Source organism: Mobula hypostoma, chromosome 20 (assembly GCF_963921235.1).
Source record: "Mobula hypostoma chromosome 20, sMobHyp1.1, whole genome shotgun sequence".
NCBI classification, from domain to species: domain Eukaryota; kingdom Metazoa; phylum Chordata; class Chondrichthyes; order Myliobatiformes; family Myliobatidae; genus Mobula; species Mobula hypostoma.
Genome location: NC_086116.1, coordinates 24,839,607 through 24,857,636, shown reverse-complemented (window position 1 = coordinate 24,857,636; position 18,030 = coordinate 24,839,607). Strand labels below are relative to the sequence as shown.

Genomic DNA, 18,030 nt, shown 5'->3' with positions numbered 1-18,030 from the left:
CATGAGCAGGAGTAGGCCACATGTCTCTGAGAAAAAGAAAGATTTGAAAGTTTAGCTTTATTTGCCACACATGCATACAGTGTAATGCAACATTTGCATCAAATCAGATCAGTGTGTTTTCTGCTGGGCAGCCTCCAGGTGCCACCACACTTCTGGTGCCAACAAAGCTGCCTGTGTGCAGTTTGTGTATTCTCCCTGTGACTCTGTAGGTTTCCCCATGGCATTCCATTTTCCTTCCACATCCCAGAAATGCGCCATGTGGTAGGTTAAATGACCTGTAGTGTGTACGTGAATGGCAGAATCTGGGAGAAGTTGATGGAAACGTGGTGAGAAAAGGCTGCAGAGAAAATTGGTGAGGAATGGGATTGCTCTCTGAGCTGACAAAAATCGGAGGGACTGAATGATTCCCTTCAAAATTATGAAATGTGGTTGGCAATACTAGTCAGACCAAACAAAAACTGGGAATATGGCTGAAACTTCCATTATTCGGTGAAGTCACGTGGAGTTTATTGTCAAATCACAATTACAGTGAAGTACCAGTACAATGAAAAGCTTATTGGAGATGGCTGCCAGTATTCAAGGTAAATTTGTGCCTTATGGATCTGAAAATAGTTATGATTTGAAGAATCCTAACTGTTGAGACCTTAATGGCAATTTCTGAACCTTTCCAGGATAGATCTGCCTTGTCCAAGAGGGAGGTGGGGGAATCCCATCTGTGGTCCCTGTAACTGTGATACCAACAAGGGCTTCGACGCTGACTGCAACAAGACGACAGGAGAGTGCAGATGTAAGGTAGGAACATTGACCAAAGTCCCACTTACAGAACCACGAATGTTGAGCTTTATAGATTTCTGCAGTAAATCATTTAGGACTAAGTCAGCATTTTTTTTTGCATTGAATAGGACAGGCATTTTTGCCTTCCTCCCATGGTTGTCTGGACTCATATTTTCATTCGAAGACTATATTGGGAAAAATGTCTTCAGTTTCCAATTCCAGAACATGTCTCAATCTACTTGGGTGATTCCCTTGATAGTGCAGGCTGCCTCAACATAGTCTTATGGGGGATAATGTGCAGTGTGCATTGGTTATTGAAATTTAACACTAACCAGAGGCTGTCAATATATTGTTTTTACAGCATGTCACTCTCCACATATTTGTGATAGCTTCCTGACTGGAGGATTGATCAGCTAGAGTACGGGGAATGCCTGGTGGTGTGGGAGGGGTTGGACCAGGAGATCCATCCATCGAGTGATCAGTGCTTAGTGCGGGCATTGAGTTGGGGGCTTAAGTTGGGACTTTGGGATGGGGATGAGTTCAGTTGCTGGGGTGGGGTGGTTGAGTTAGCGATCAGGGATGTGGTGGTGAAGTTGGGTGATTGGTAGTGAGGGATATTGGGTGATTGATAGTGAGGGATATTGAGTTGGGCAATGGTTGACTAAGATGATATTGAATTTTGTGATCAGTATTTGGACAGGCTGGGGAAGGAAGTCAAGTGAGAGTCGCATATGTGAGCGAGGGTTGGGTATGTGAGTGAATATAGAGACCAATAATATAACTTAAAACAGACTCATCCAAATTGAGTTTCTGGTGTGGGCCTTGGTCCCTCTTAGTTATTCAGATACAGCCTTCCACGACACTGTGAAATTATCATTCTGCAGGAGAGACCTGGGATGTTGTGAACAGATATTGTCCCCAATTAATCAAGTAGCACACAAAAATGTGACACTAGGTAATCTAATTTTTGGGCAATTCTGTTTTCAACCCAGCTCTGTTACCAGATTTTAGGTTTTATATCAGGATAAAGTATCCTTGGCAAACAATAATTAGCAAGGTAAGAAAACACCTCAATGACTGTGGAAGCCAAGTCTGAATGTATATTTAAGGCAGAGGCTGGTAGATTCTTGATTAGTCAGGGCATGAAGGGATACAGGGAGAAGGCAGGAGATTGGGGCTGAGAGGGAAACGGATCAGCAATGATGAAACGGAGGAGATAACTCGATGGGCCAAGTGACCTAATTCTCCTATACTGGTTATACTGGTTTCCTCCAGGTGATCCGCTTTCCACCCAAGTTCAAAAGGTGTACCGGTTGGTAGGTTAATTAGTCAGTGTAAATTGTCCCTTGATTAGGCTAGGGTTAAGTTGGGGGATTACTGGACAGCACAGCTTAAAGGGCCAGAAGGGCCTATTCTGCACAATATCTCACTAAATAAATAAATCTTATGGTCAATGTGGGCCTGTTGTTAGCAAAGCTAATAGTGTTAGTAGCAGTGCTTCACATACAATTTCTAGATTGGAGTCCAGATTTGAACTTCGTATTCTTGAACACAACAAATAAATGAAAGTAAGACAGGAATTTGTTGGCAGTAGGCCGATTCCCTGTTGATAACATCAATCAAATAAAATTGTGGTTTGCATTTGAAAGAATGCAGCTCTTCTCCTCCAGGGCTCCATTATTCAACTTTCAGTAGAAAATGACAAAATAGATGCCAAGGAGAGACTGGACTGGGGCAGATTTAATGTAATGATGATTTCACATTAGTGCTTTTTGCCAAAGGTAAAATAACAAGTCCGTACAAAACCATAATTTGGGGGATTAACAGTGTGCCAAAGAGATAGAGCAGTGAGCTTTTGGGCTTTGATGTGAATTCCCCCTCACAGGAAATGAGAGGAGATGGTTAAATCTCATAAAAGAGTAAATATGACCCCCAACTGTCAGTGTGGGTCACCAAATGATGTTTCCATAGAGTCAGCTGGTGAGATGCACAGATATTTCACATTTAACTCAGGATCACACATTGTAACTGGGAAATTGGTTTAAATTTAACTTGTGTGTTTGGGATACTCAGCAGTGGACTGACAAGGGAAGCTTTTGGAGCCAGTTCTAACAACGAACAGAAGAAAATCTACAGATTCTGGATATCCAAAGTAACACACACAAAAAGCTAGAGGAACTCAGCAAGTCAGACAGCACCTATGGCAAAGAGTAAACAGTCAACATTTCGGTCCGAGATCCTTCATCAGGTCTTGATGAAGGGTCTCTGCCCAAAACATCAACTGTTTACTCTTTTCCAGAGATGCTGCCTGGTCTGCTGAGTTCCTCCAGCATTTTGGAGGCAGTTCTAAATTCCTTTAACAGGATTCCTTGCCCAAGTCAGCCTTTGGACATCTTTACATTGGCTGCAATCTTGTACTGGCTGGTCTTCTACCAAGCAACGGGCCTGCCTGTCACTTTGACAGGTGGCCAGACATGAATCTGAAATAAACAACATTTCTGTGAGACTTTCCTTTTAAATTCAACAGGACATCTGGTTTTCTAGCCTTACAAGGCTTCCCCACATTCCTCCACAATCTACGCCCCCCCCCGCCACACACCTCATCAACATAAATATTGGTGCCAGAATATCATAAAATTTCAAATGGCTTTTATATACAGTCATAGAGACATGAGATTACTGATGCTGCAGTCTGAAGCAACAAACAGAAAGCTTCAGGAACCCGGTGGGGGGGGGGTGTCACGCAACATCTGTGGAAGAAAATTGATAATTATTATTTCATAAGAGTCTCATCCTGAAACAGTGACTGTCCATTTCCCTCCATGGATGTCACCTGACCTCCTGAGTTCCTCTCACATTTTGTTTTCCAATCACAGCTTTTTACCTGTGATCATCTCCTTTTAAGATGCCTACTTGAAGGAAGTTTGGTTGAGTATTTTGTTTTATGGTCCTTGTTAATGATTTTGCTTAAATATTCTTTCTAAAATTCAGCTGACAGAAGAATATTTGTTATTCATAAGTGTGAAATGTCCCTATTCTACCTTTGCTCAAGAGTTTTCCCCGCTTTTTTAAGCTAGACAGATAAATAATTCCAGTCCTGGCATAGCTGTAGTTTAAGGCTTTTATCATTCACCAATGCATTACAGTACGCAAGGAGCCAGTGTAAAAAGAGAGTACTTCTTGGAATTCTAACGAAAGGCAAATTCAAATATTGATTGGAATTCCTTCAACTTCTAACTACTAAGTGAACTATACAAACGATATAAAATGGCCACCCTGATGATGAAGGTTAACTGCTTATCAATGTGATGGTGAATAATCAACAACAGCTGTAAGCCCACAAGTAAGCAATGAGATCTAGTAATTAGAAATGAAGTAACAATCCAAATTAGGAAAGACATAACAGTCCCTTTCGTTGGAGAAGGCAGTCTCTCCCACATATGTAGTGTATCAAATGTGGGCAATCTTTCCATTGCAGGACAACTACTACCAGCCACGCAATAGTGACACGTGCTACCCATGCGACTGTTTTCCAACTGGCTCCCAAGCCCGCACTTGTGATGGGGAAACAGGTCAATGTCCCTGTAAGTCTGGAGTGATTGGCCAGCACTGCAACCGCTGTGACAACCCTTTTGCTGAGATCACCATTAACGGGTGTGAAGGTAAGCTGAGTCCCTCTATAGATCATTTGTATAATCTACTTCAACAGCTTGAGTAGTCTATTTTATGTTCATTTATTCGTTATGTTCCACATCATATGATGTAGATGACCATGACCATGATTGTTCTTGACAAATTTTTCCACAGAAGTGGTTTGCCATTGCCTTCTTCTGGGCAGTGTATTTACAAGACGGGCGACCCCAGCCATTATCAATACCCTTCAGAGATTGTCTGCCTGGCATCAGTGGTCGCACAACCAGGACTTGTAATATGCACCAGCTGCTCATGTGGCCATCCACCGCCTGCTCCCATGGCCTCACGTGACTCTGGTTCGGGGTGCTAAGCAGCTGCTACACCTTGCCCAAGGGTGACCTGCAGGCTAGCGGAGGGAAGGAGCGCCTTACCCCTCCTTTGGTGGAGATGAATCTCTAACCCACCACCCAACATTTTATGTAATAGTTATATTGGAATGTCATATTTGTAATTTTTATTATTAGAATGAGGAATTGAGTTGAGTGTGGGAGAGTGAGGAGTGATTTTATAGAGATGTGTAAAATTAAAGTTCAAAATGTGACAAATGTATTTCCTTTGGCAGTAATGAGGAATGAGCTAGGCAGCACATTAGAAGTTCAAAAAATGTCAAAATTCAAAAATAAATTTATTATCAAAGTACATCACCATATATATCGCTGAGATTCATTTCTGTGGGTGTACTTAATAAATCCATAATATCTAATAACCAAAATAAAATCAATGAAAGACAGTACCAATTGGGACATTCAGCCAGTGTGCAAAAGACAACAAACTGTGCAAATACAAATACAAAGTTTGTAGAAAGAAATAATAATGATAATAAATAAATAAGCAATAAATATCAAGAACATGAGATGAAGAGTCCTTGAAAGTGAGTCCATAGACTGTGGGAACATTTCAGTGATGGTATGAGTAAAGTTATCCTCTTTGGTTCAAGAGGCTAATGGTTGAGGTGTAATAACTGTTCCTGAACCTGGTGGTTTGTGTCTTGATGCACATGTGCTTCTTCCCAGTGGCAATAGTGGGAAGAAATCATGACCTAGGTGGTGGGTGCTTCGCAGGCCCTTACACCTCTTCCCTCACCATTGTCCAGGGCCCCAAATGTCCTTCCAAGTGAGGCCCCACTCCACCTGAGAGTCTGTCAGGGGTCATGTATTGTATCCAATGCTCCTGGTGTGGTCTCCTTTATATCGATATGATCCGATGCAGATTGGAGGACTGTTTTGAGCTCTGTCTACCACAAAACACAAGATCACCTGATAGCCATCAACTTCATATTCCCATACTAACATGTCTGACCGAGGCTCTCCTCTACTGACATAATGAGGCCAAACTTAGGTTAGAGAAGCAACACCTCATATTTTGTCTGAGCATGGACATCGATTTCTTTAACTTCCGGTCAATTCTCCCCATCCTTTTTTATCTTTCTTTTCCTTCCCCTCCTTTCTTTTTCCATTCCCTATTCTGATTACCCTCTCACCCATTTCTTTACCTACTCACCCTCATGATCTGCTTACCTCCTCCCTCTGGACCCCCCGCCCCCCACCTTCTATGCTTCCCTTTAATTTATGGGCTCCTGACCTCTTTGATTTCTTCTTCTTCGGCCCCTTACCTCTTTCACCTATCGCCTCCCATCTTCTTACATCATCCCCATCCCCCACCCACCCACCTTCCACCCTCACCTGGTCTCACTTATCACCTGTTGGCTCGTACTCTTTTCCTCTCTCCCTACCTTCTCATTCTAGTTTCTGTCCCCTGTCCTTTCCAGTTTGGGTGAAGTCTTGGCCCAAAAGATATACTATTTTTTTCCCTTCCATAGATGTTGAGTTCTTCCAGCATTTTGTCTGTGTAGCTCAGATGGGAATCTGTTGGCATGGACCAAGGGCCAAAGAATCTGTTTCCCTGCTATCATCCTATAATTTACAAGTAATGTCACTAGTATCCAGAGGCAATGTGTGCTATTTTCATAAAATCATTTTGTGATAAATGTTTAACTTATTTCAGTGAAATACGATGTATGTCCAAAAGCCTTTGAATCAGGCATATGGTGGCCACGGACAAAATATGGACGACCAGCAGCCATGCCATGTCCCAAAGGATCGATAGGTGAGTTGCTGTGAGATGATTCCTTGCGATCTTTGGCTCATATCTTTGAAGGTGGGGCTTCTTTGCATATTGCCTAAATTTTACAGCTGTAATTATAGCAAAACTGACAGCTTCCGTAAAAATTGGCAGTCATTTAGCAATTTCCATTCATACGAACTTTAACCAGGAAATCCCAAAGTTGTTGGCATCCTTTTCTACAAGCTGAACTCTTTTTTTAACAGCATTCTCCAATATAATCAAAGGAAGTTAGTGATTTAATGAAGAATTCAGGTGTATGCAGAATATTTCCACTGCAAAATACTCTGCTTTGTTACATGGGATGCGGCTGAGTTTTTAATTACATACCTAATTGCTAAGCCTTAATTTCTTCTGAGCAAACTAATCCTAAAATATTAATTTAATGAATTTATAATTACATAATTCAAAGCAATGTATATTTTAAAATAAACAAACTATATAGTTAAACAAAATGTATTTAAATTACTTACTAACTGCCCATTACACCACTGGCGTTTAGGGCAGCAATGAAGGTCCTCCATCTCTGGTGGTGTTCAGGGCTTCCTTCATCGTGACAGTAGCTTCCTCTCGGTTTTCACTACTGTCAGTCAGGCAAGTCCCGGGTGGTGTATCAGGAATATTGTTGCATTCAAATGTAGGAAGATTCTTTATTGCTGTTTCCGTAACATTTTAGTTTTACCATTCAGGGTTGATAGGCCTGAGCTGACCCCCTAAATCTGGAGGTCTGGTGGACCACTCTTAGTCTGCCTCTGCCCTTTGACCTGCTTGGCACGGGCGACTTTGCCAAGATCCGAAGCCTGAAGCCCTAACTCCAGCCAAGGTAGCTCTCCAGGTCACTGAGGTATGCAAGCCTCCAAACCCCATGACAATGTCGTGGTCCTCTTGGAGGATATTTAATATAGTTAGTACCTAAAGGTACTGGAGGCATGCTCCAATTTCTAATTCTCACACTGAAGTATTTAAAATATTAGTTAAAATTGTACATTGCCTTCCGGTTTGCTGTTTGTTTGAACTCTTCAGAGGTGATTGCTTGCTCAGCCATCTTGGTGGCAATACAGTGGGTAGATCCCAGGGATTCCCTAGAATTAATTCCAAACGGCAGCCAATATATGGAGACCAGTCGTCGGCACTGCAGGGGTTGTTCAGGGCTTGTGAGCAAGTTTCTTTGCTGTAGCTGGCAGACAGTAAAGTAGAAACTCCTTCTCCTCGTTCCCATTTCTTGGCACTGCTGCCATTTTGATGACTATTACATCATCATCGTCGTCATTATGTGCCATGTTGTATGATGTAGATGATCATGGTCTTTTGATCATGATTATTCTTGGCAAATTTTTCTATGGAAGTGGTTTGCCATTGCCTTCTTCTGGGCAGTGTCCTTACAAGATGGGTGATCCTAGCCATTATCAACACTCAGAGATTGTCTACCTGGCATCAATGGTCACATAGCCAGGATTTGTGATATGCAGCAGCTGCTCATATGACCATCCACCACCTGCTCCCATGGCTCCACATGACCCTGATCAGGTGCTACACCTTGCCCAAGTGTGACCTGCAGGCTAGTAGAGGGAAGGAGCACCCTACACCAGCGGTCCCCAACCACTGGACCACGGACCGGTACCGGGCCGCAGAGCATGCGCTACCGGGCAGCGAGGAAGCGATATGATTTGGCGATATGAGTCAGCTGCACCTTTCCTCATTCCCTGTCACGGCCACTGATCAGCCATTACACATGCGAGGTTGTGACCCGCGCGTCATCTGTGTCAGGGTGGGAAGGAGATCAACTCCTCAAGCTTGCAAATGACGACGGGCTGAAAAGTATGTTTGACATAACATCTCTGTCGGCATTTTGTATCAAAGTCAAGGCTAAATATCCTGAGATAGCCACGAAAGCACTGAAAACGTTGCTTTCATTTCCAACATTTTTCTGAGAAGTGAAGTTTTCTGCAATGAATGCAACGAAAACGAAACTGCGGAATAGACTGGACATAAGGAACCCCCTTGGAGTATCGATGTCTCCCATCACCCCTCAATAGGACCGTGTTGTTGCAGGGAAACAAGCTCAGGGCTCCCACTGATTCAGCGATATTGGTGTGTTGCAATGATTTTATGTGTTCTTACGGGGGAAATATGTGCTGTGTGTTTAATATCCAAACATTACTTAAAATGTTATGATGCTATTGACTTATAGGTGACCCTATAACAATTACAGCACGGAAACAGGCCTTCTCGGCCCTTCTAGTCCGTGCCGAACGCTACTCTCACCTAGTCCCGCCAACCGGCACTCAGCCCATAACCCTCCATTCCTTTCCTGTCCATATACCTATCCAATTTTTCTTTAAATGATAATATCGAACCTGCCTCTACCACTTATACTGGAAGTTCGTTCAACACTTGAAGCTCCCCTGTCCTCCCCTGATAATTGACTTATCATTATATTCATGCGAGGAAAATATGCGCTGTGTGCTTAATATTAAATTCGTTAGATAAACCTTTTTAGAAACAAAATTGAGTGTATTACCCACTTATCGCCTATATTCCAGTAGTGATTAACACCCACCCCCATGAACAGAATCGCCAAAAAGGATTTGCTGGGGGTGGCGGACGGGCGGGGCGGGAATCGGCAGGTCACAATGCGCATGCGCACTGGTGCACATGCAAGGCTTCATGGCCATTGTAGTCTTTCTGGGTAAACAACGCATTTGACTGCTACTCTTGTCCGTTGGCAACCCTACCCCGACCCCCCTGGTCAGCCAGTCCGCAAGAATATTGTCAATATTAAACCGGTCCGCAGTGCAAGAAAGGTTGGGGACCCCTTCCCTACACCTCCTTTGGTAGAGACATATCTCCATCCTGCCATCCAGACTATTGTATACGTTTCTTAATCTCCGAAAGATCCATGCTACTGAAATTACACTCCAAGGCTCTTACTGATTTTTTTTGGGGATGGTCATTGTTAATGCTCCATAAAACTAATTACAATATTTGGCATTGGAATAATGGGATAATTTCAGCTCACATCTTAGTCAGTGCTAGTTTGCATATGTATGTTGACTCTCTAGGTCTCAATATTCAAGGTATATGTCAGTACCTTCATGGATTCTTCAGTAATCGATCAAATAACTTGATCGAGAGTTAAACGCAATTTGACTTCAATAAATTTGTGCTGGCTGTGATTGGCCCATATTTTTTTCTTAACTTTCAATAAGGTGTGTGACCTTTCAGTACTGGTTGAATTGGATTCTTTGTTCCAGGTGTATGAACTGAGTAATATTTAACCATCACAATTTAAATTCCTGACATTTGTTGTTTGTTCAACTTGTGGTGGAAAGTAAGCTAACAAAAGTCACAATATGACCTGGGTTCACTAGTTGTTCTCAGCCTTTCATTAAACCTGCCCAGATCCTCACTGTTATGGAATATAATTCAAACAGTACTGCAGTCAAGTGCAATAAAAGACATTCTAGAGTAAATAGTTGAAATTCAGATGAAAAATTACAATACTTGGAAGAAGAACAGTGTGTATTGAAGAAATGGAATATTGGAAAGTTTTTATAACGTCTGATAGAGACACAAGAGACTGCAGAAGCTTGAATGTGGGGCATCAGCTGTAAGATTTCCACCACTGCCTGTAAGAGTTTGTACATTCTTCCTGTGACCATGATTTCCTTCGGGTGCTCCAGTTCCCTCCCACATTCCAAAGGCATCCGGTTAGGGTTAGTGAGCATGCTTTGCTGACACCAGAAATGTGGTGACACTTGTGGGCCTCCCAGCACAATCGTCGCTGATTTGATTTAATGCCAATGACATATTTCACTGTATGCTTTGATTTACGTGTGACAAATAAAGCTAAAACAGTCTTTGATGGAAGTACTCAGTGTGTCAAGCTGCATCTGTCTGCTTTTTACCTCTGTCCCTTTATAATGCCTGCTTCTTGACACAATAGCCTTAAGTATCTAACGTCTACCTTGGACTTTCTGTCACGTTTTCATGAAATACTAGAGCATTCTTAATCAAATTGTGCACAATTAAATAACTATACAGAGAACAAGAGTGAAGAACCTCAGATAAATCGGTGAGAGTTCATTCATTTGTGAAATATGTTGGTTCTTCTCTGGATATTTTGATGTTTACAAGTTCAAAGTTAGCTTGATTATTAAATATAAGAAAACAAAATCATATACTGTTCTTCTAATGCAGGAAATCAGAACCGAAATGGAAAATCCCAGAAATACTTAATGTCAGGAAACACTTGTTGAGAGTGAGACAGTGTATGTGATTTGAACATTCTAACGAAAAATCATGGCACAGAAACCATCTGTTGTTTGGCCTACCAAATATTCTTTCTTTAACCCTATTTTATTTAGAGTCATTAAAATTTTGTCTTGAAAAGGAGTCAATTTTTTTTTCTACAATGAGTTTAGGCAAAAAGCCTAAGTGGGATGCTCTTATCTGAAAAATGCCAAAGAAGGAAACAGCCAAAAGTCTCTGTCTTTCCCGATGTAATTCTATAACCCTGTCAGCTAGAATTCACCATCCACATCTCAGGGTCTGTACTCAGATCATCTCTGAGGCAACAGAAAATACTAAAGCTCAAAAGTTCAAAGCAAATTTATTATCTAAGTACATATACAGTATGTCACCGTTTGGTCAGAGTTCAATTACAAAGGATGCTGCTTTCCTGTGACAGTTGTATATTGACTTGCATACAATCTATTTTCAGCATGTTCAGTTGCATTGGTGCAACATTAAAATATGTCTTAAATCAAACAGTTGACAAAGTGCATTTACTTGTAAATCTGTCCAAATGTGGGAACTCTTGAATGAATTTGAATGGCCAGCAAGTTGACTGGAGTTGAGTGCAATCTGTGACAGATATTTTCATTTTAAAAAATCAACACACCCAGAGGTGCCAATCAGCAGTTAAATGTTCTGTTTAATCAACGGGCAACAGCTCCAGCTGGATTTTTACAGCAACTTTTGTTTGGGTTCCATATGCATTGCTGCCAGAAATTGAAGTGAATTCATAGATGTTATTTTCATGCATAAAGTTGTTAATTATAAGTAAGGTATCGAATATTCTCCTCCAGGCTGATTCTCCCCCACACTTTGTCATCCTTCCCCTCACACACATTTCTGCAGCCTTGGTCTCACAGTTCTCTAAGCCAATATCATTGGGACTTCTTCGGGGAATGGTATGATTGTACAAATGTGAGGGGTTACAGCTGAACTTGAGGGGACCGATATCCCTGTGGGCATGTTTTCTGGAGTTGTTGGGGAGGGTTTAAGCTGGTTTGCCAAAGGGATGGGACCCAGAGTAGTATATCAGAGGATGGGGGCAGTTGAACTAAAAGTAGATGCAACCTGTAGAGAGACTATGAGGAAGGAGGCCTCTGATAGTCAGCATCTACTGTGGATATTGCATCCTAGCTGCCTAAGTACACAAGCCTGGGCAGTACGATATGGAGAGCAAGCTGTTGCCCATGGAGCAAGCTCCCCCTCTCCATGCCTCTGATGAACCCAAAGGAATGGCAGTGACCAATGCAGTTTGGCACCAGCAGCGTCTCAGGAGTAGTCAATCAGCATTGAAATCAATATAGGACTGCCTTAGGGACTCCAGCTCTGGATTTTTCTCCAGAGAGTTTACTTCTGAAGCCTTCCCATAAGTGGGTATAGCAGCAAGCCAGTGGAGATTTGAGATCAGAGTTTTCCTTCTCCTAGATGAGCTGCCAATCATGGCTGACGAGACCCATCTGCCTGAAGCGACTGGTTTTAAGACCCCAGTAACCCACCTTTGTCCCTTTCTCTGTCAGTCGAAACAGTTGCATTGGGCTTAGTAGCTAAGCCATGCATGAAGGCCAGGAGCTGTGCTTGGTTGTTGGAGGCCATTTGAGTCATGTGCCATTGGGAACATTTATTTAATACATAGTGGGAGCTTATCTGTGCTTCCACCTCTGGCTATAATAACCTTAAGGAAACTGTGAGGCAGGAGAGACATCCTGGGACGGGCATAACTACTGTCAGTTAGATGGGTTGAAAAGTGTCTATTTAACAGGAGAAGCAGCAGAACATGGGTGATAAACTTAAGGAATGGGTTAGTATATGGAGCTACAATGTATTGGCCATTACAGGACTTGGATGTCACAGGGCAGGAATGGCTGTGGAATGTTCTGGAGTTGAGATGTTTCAAAAGGGGCAAGGAGGGAGGTAAAGGAGGTGAGGAGTGGCATTGCTAATTAGGGATAGTGTCACAAATGCAGGAAGGGAGTGATTGTCAGTGTGGGTGGAAGTTAGAAATTCTATTGGACAGACCCCATATAGCAACAGAGACACTGAGGTGCGAAACTTCAGGAGGAAAAAATAATAGGGTTTTTTTTTGTCATGGGTGACTTCATCTTCCCTGATGCTGATTGGCAGCTACTTAGTGAAAAAGGTTTAGATGGGGAAGAATTTGTTAGGTGTGTCCAAGAAGTATTCCAGACACAATACCTATTCAGACTGACTCGAGTTGAGGCCTTTTTGGATGTGGTACTAGGCAATGACCCTGGTCAGGTGACCGATCTCTCAGCAAGTGAGCATTTTGAAGATGGTGTCTACAAATCCCTGACGTTTACCTTAGCCTTGGACAGGCATAGGAGCAGACAGTATGGGAAGGTATTGACTTGCGGAAGGGGGAATTATGCTATGAGGCAGGAACTTGGGAGCGTAAATTTGGAACCAATGTACTTGGAAATGCACAGCAGAAGTGTGGAGGTTGTGTAGAGAACACTTGCGTGGGATTCTACCATTGAGGTACAGTGGGCTGAAGCAACCACATATGATTGAAGATCTGAAACACCCAGACAAGAGGAAGAAAGAAGTGTACTTGAGGTTAAGGAAGCATGGATCAGATAAGCTCTCGGGAGTTAAAGGTTAGCTGGGGAGGAGTTTAAGAATGGATTTAGGAGAGCGTGAATGGGACATGAGAAGGAGGATTAAGGAAAATCCCAAGGTGTTCCACACATACATGAAGAACAGGAAGATGACTGAAGTCAGGGTAAGGCCGTTCAGAGATTTAAAAAAAGGTCATATGTGAAGGCATGTCTTTTGAGGATAGGCTGAGTGAGCTGGGGTTTTTCTCTTTGGAGAGAAGGGTGAGGAGAGGTGACCTGGTAGAGGTATACAAGATATGAGACGTAAGTAGAGTGGACAGCCAGAGACTTTTTCCTAAGACGGAAATGGCTCACACAAAAGGGCATAACTTTAAAGTTTTTAGAGGAAAGTATAGAGGCAATGTCAGAGGTAGGTGTATGGACCGCACTGGCAGGACTGGTGGTAGAGGCAGATCCATACATTAGGGACATTTAAGAGATCCTTAGACAGGCACATAGATAAAATAAAGATGGAAGGCTATGTGAGAGAGAAGGGTAAGAAGGTTTGCCATGACATCATGGGCCAAAGAGCTTGTACTGTGCAGTAATATTGCATTGGCTGTAACGTGTGTGGTTGTCACCTTGAAGGTGTTTCAATGTACTGTTTGTTATTAAAGTAATGAGCAAAGGCTCAGTGGTAATCAGGTCTCAATTTTGCTTTACAGGCACTGCGATTCGTCACTGCAACGAGGAGAAAGGCTGGCTTCCCCCTGACCTTTTCAACTGCACCACGCTTACCTTCATTCAGCTCAAGTCTATTGTAGGTCCTCTTATTGTACATGTCAGTGATGCCACTAAAACAGTAATGTAAAATAAAATACTGCAGAAGCTGCAGGTGTGAATTAAAAACAGAATACACTGAAAGGCATGTATGCAGAGAGATTTAGATAATTTTGATGAATTGGCAGGTGGCTTTGCCTTTCTCAAATTTCTGGGTACAATCTGATTTCTCCTTCCTCTGTCAGTACTTTGTGATGTAGTCTGTTTGTCCTCATAGACTACAGGAAATGTGCTGTACTTGACTTAAGCTGCAGTGACCCGTAAAGCAGCTGAGTAAGCCTTTGCTGCAACTCAAGTCTTTTTTTTTGTATCATTTTCACAATTTTTTTCCATTCTTACCAATGATAAACCTTCCCATCATGCCATGTGCGGAGACTCCATTTTCTCTTGAGTAGTCTTTGGCATGCATTTCTGCTCAGGCTTTCCAACTGATGCTTTTTGATCCCGCAAAACAATAATACTTTCCTATTGTGCTTTTATAAGGTTAGTTAGAACAAATGTCAGTCTTAAGTTTTTGGAGAATCATCATCCTTCAATACCTCTCATCAACGTCTATTCATGCTTCTTGCATCAGAGGGCCAGAGCCCATAATCGAGAAACCTGATGATATCTTCCAAACTGACACTTTAGGAGCTACAGTTGCTTTATTACAATAAATAGTAATAAAACAGCACTGCAGACTATCCTAAAGATGCTTTTGAAAGTGGCATAAAAATGTGGTCTTCATTTGTAAATACATAGAACAATGTTGTAAGGGTTCCCTGCATAAATCCTCTGTGTGCCATTTTGATTGCTGACCTTTCTGTTGCAAGTTCTCACAGCTGCCAGCATTTAGAATAGCAGCTGCAAATATGGAGGCAAAAAATATACCGAAACATAGAAGCACTCTTGCAGTTAGAGGGGAATATTACTGTTTAAAGAGTGGGTGCTGGATTGATTGGATATGCATGGGATAAATCTCGCCCAGGCTGAGAGGGACCTGGATAGGGTTTGAACAGGAACATATGTAGTATTACCACGGCAACACACATAAGATGCTGGGGGAGCTCAGCAGCTCAGTCAGCACCTATGGAAACGAATAAACAGTTAACCTTTTGGGCCGAGGCCCTTCATCATGACTGGAAGTGAAGGGGGAAGATGCCAGAATAAAAAGGTGGGAAGAAGGGGAAGGAAGACTAGCTAGAAGGTGATAGGTGAAGCCAGGTGGGTGGGAAGGGTAAAGGGATGGAGAAGAAGGAATCTGATAGTAGAGTGGACCATGGGAGAAAGGGAAGGAGGAGAGGCACCAGGGGGAGATGATAGACAGGTGAGAAGAAGAGGTAAGAGGCCAGAGTAGGGAGTAGAAGAGGGAAGGAGGAGGGAAAATATTACCAGAAGGAGAAATCAGTGTTCATGCAATCAGGTTGGAGGCTACCTAGACGGAATATGAGGTGTTGCTCCTCCACCCTGAGAGCGGCCTCTATGGCAAAAGAGGATGGCACGGAGTAAGATGTCACAACAGGAATGGGGATAGGAATTAAAATGTTTGGCCACCAGGAAATTCTGCTTTTGGCGAATGGAGCAGAGGTGCTCGACAAAGCAATCCCCCAATTTATGTTGGGTCTCACCGATGTAAAGGGGAGGGGCACATCACCAGGTACAGTAGATGAGCCAAAAGATTTTCAAGTGAAGCATTGCTTCACCTGGAAGGACTGTTTGGGGCCTTAATGATCCCCCAGTCTATTTATCTTGCCTCTCCATGTTCATTGCTTCTGTGGGATAAAGAGAACTTGGATGGGGTGGGGTGTTCATTCTCAGAGTTAGGGTGATCTGTCCAATGTACCAATGAGCAGAAACCAATGAGATGTTGAGAGATCAGTAGCAGCAGCCTGCACATATCCTGAGGCTAAGAAGTAGAAAGTGATTCTGAATTTGAGGTCCACAGGCAAAACCGTCCAAGCACTTAGGAAAGTTTGTGATTCATATAGCAATTTGCAGTGAAGACAAAGAATGCATTTTGAGTGTTGACACTTAAGTTCACTGATCAGAAGATATATGGCTGCCAAAACCTGTTCTATGAGTAAATAAGAACTCTCACAACACGCTGGAGGAACTCAGCAGGTTGGGAACTGGAGGAATAAGAACTATTGTTTTTCCACACCATTGAGTTCAAAGGTCACATGGGTGAATAATTTGGGCCATTTCACCATCGTTGGCTCACTCTGGTAAGGCTCACACAAGTACAAAGGGGCTGAGGCAAGCAAAAATTCTGGAAGAAATGCAGAACTTGAATATCCCTCTGAGTGTTAGGACATGCATAAACGTGCAAAAGATCTCTCACCTTCAGCTTAAGCTAACTTGCATCTTAATTACAAATACTATTCCCCTTGTCCTAATGAGGGGGCTTAATCTGAAATGTCAGCTCTCCATTTCCCTCCATAGATACTGCTAGCTTCACTGAGTTCCTCCGGTATTTTATATATTATTCTAGATTTCCAAATGTGCTACTTTTCTTGTGTCTCCATTTCCTTCAGAGTTGTACAGGACATTTCCAGGCCCCGGGAATTATTAAGGGAATGCTGTGCAGTCAGAGTGTTGACTGCATAGTCCAGTAAGATACTAAATCATGCCGATGTGGATGTAAGAGACGCCATGCTAATACATAATGCAGAGCAACACGATTTTCCAAGGATCCTTTTAATTAATTATTCACAATTCAGCAGCAAGAAAAGTGTATTAACTGGTCATTTAACCTTGAGGGAGTATTAGCTGTAGCATTCTGTGATTTTAAAAGTCTTTATGTACTTCATCCTCTGTTGGGTTGTGCTTTTTAAATACTAGAAGACATAGGATCAGACTTCTGCCATTCAGCCCATTGAGTGTGGTCCAGCATTCCATCATGGCTGATTTATTATTCCTCCCAACCCCGTTCTCCAGGAAGACCATATGAGATAAGGGGCAGAATTAAGCCATTCAGCCCATCGAATCTGCCATCCTATCATGGCTGATTCAGTGACATGGAGGCAAGAGAATGCTTAATTTATAAATGTAGGCCATTGTTTATTCAGATTGATCTTCCGGTTTTTTGGTTGTGATGTCAATGATTTTTTTTTTGCATTCTTTAAATAGATGGAAAAACTCCATCGCAATGAAACCAAGATGGATACACATAATTCAAAGAAACTTGCCAGCATGCTAGAGAATGCCACCAAGCACACACCAACATATTATGGGAATGATGTGAAGATAGCCTACAAGCTGATAAAGTGGATTCTTCAGTATGAAGGAAACCAGCAGGACTTTGAACTAGCAGCAACTCAGGATGTAGAATTTAATGAGGTTGGTATAACTGCTGCGTTGTTTATTTTTATATCCTTATATGACAGAGTACGTTAGGTAAACGTACTCCTTACATATGTGCATTCTCTCTCATTTTCTCTCTCTCTTTCTCTTTCTCTCACACACACCACTCACACACACTCACTCACTCACTCTCTCCCTCCCTCATTCTTTCTCTCTCACACTCTCTCTCTCTCTCACACACACACACACACACACACACACGCGCGCACTCTCCCTGTCAATCTGCTGTCGTTGTGCTGAGTGTCCACACTTCAATGTCTTTTCGGTATATTCACATGAAGGGTCCGGGATGCGCTTAGGTTGGTTTTTTTCCCGCCATACATGGCAGAATATTCCAACTCTTTAGTGTTGGTAATGGCATCAGTCTGTCTCGAGAGCAATGGAAAAAGACCTCTCCGGGTCGCAAGCC

At 42.5% G+C, this 18,030-nt stretch overlaps 1 protein-coding gene across 4 annotated transcripts in view; it reads left to right on the top strand.

The window, feature by feature from the left end:
- The window catches only part of celsr1a (cadherin EGF LAG seven-pass G-type receptor 1a), a 369,401-nt gene that overhangs the window by 291,370 nt on the left and 60,001 nt on the right, over window positions 1–18,030 (top strand). For all 4 annotated transcript variants that reach the window (XM_063072573.1, XM_063072570.1, XM_063072574.1 and 1 more), the window contains exons 15-19: window positions 672–792; window positions 4,253–4,436; window positions 6,472–6,573; window positions 14,165–14,259; window positions 17,388–17,597. In XM_063072573.1, coding sequence (XP_062928643.1) covers window positions 672–792; window positions 4,253–4,436; window positions 6,472–6,573; window positions 14,165–14,259; window positions 17,388–17,597 — 712 coding nt within the window. The remainder of the gene's footprint in view (window positions 1–671; window positions 793–4,252; window positions 4,437–6,471; window positions 6,574–14,164; window positions 14,260–17,387; window positions 17,598–18,030) is intronic.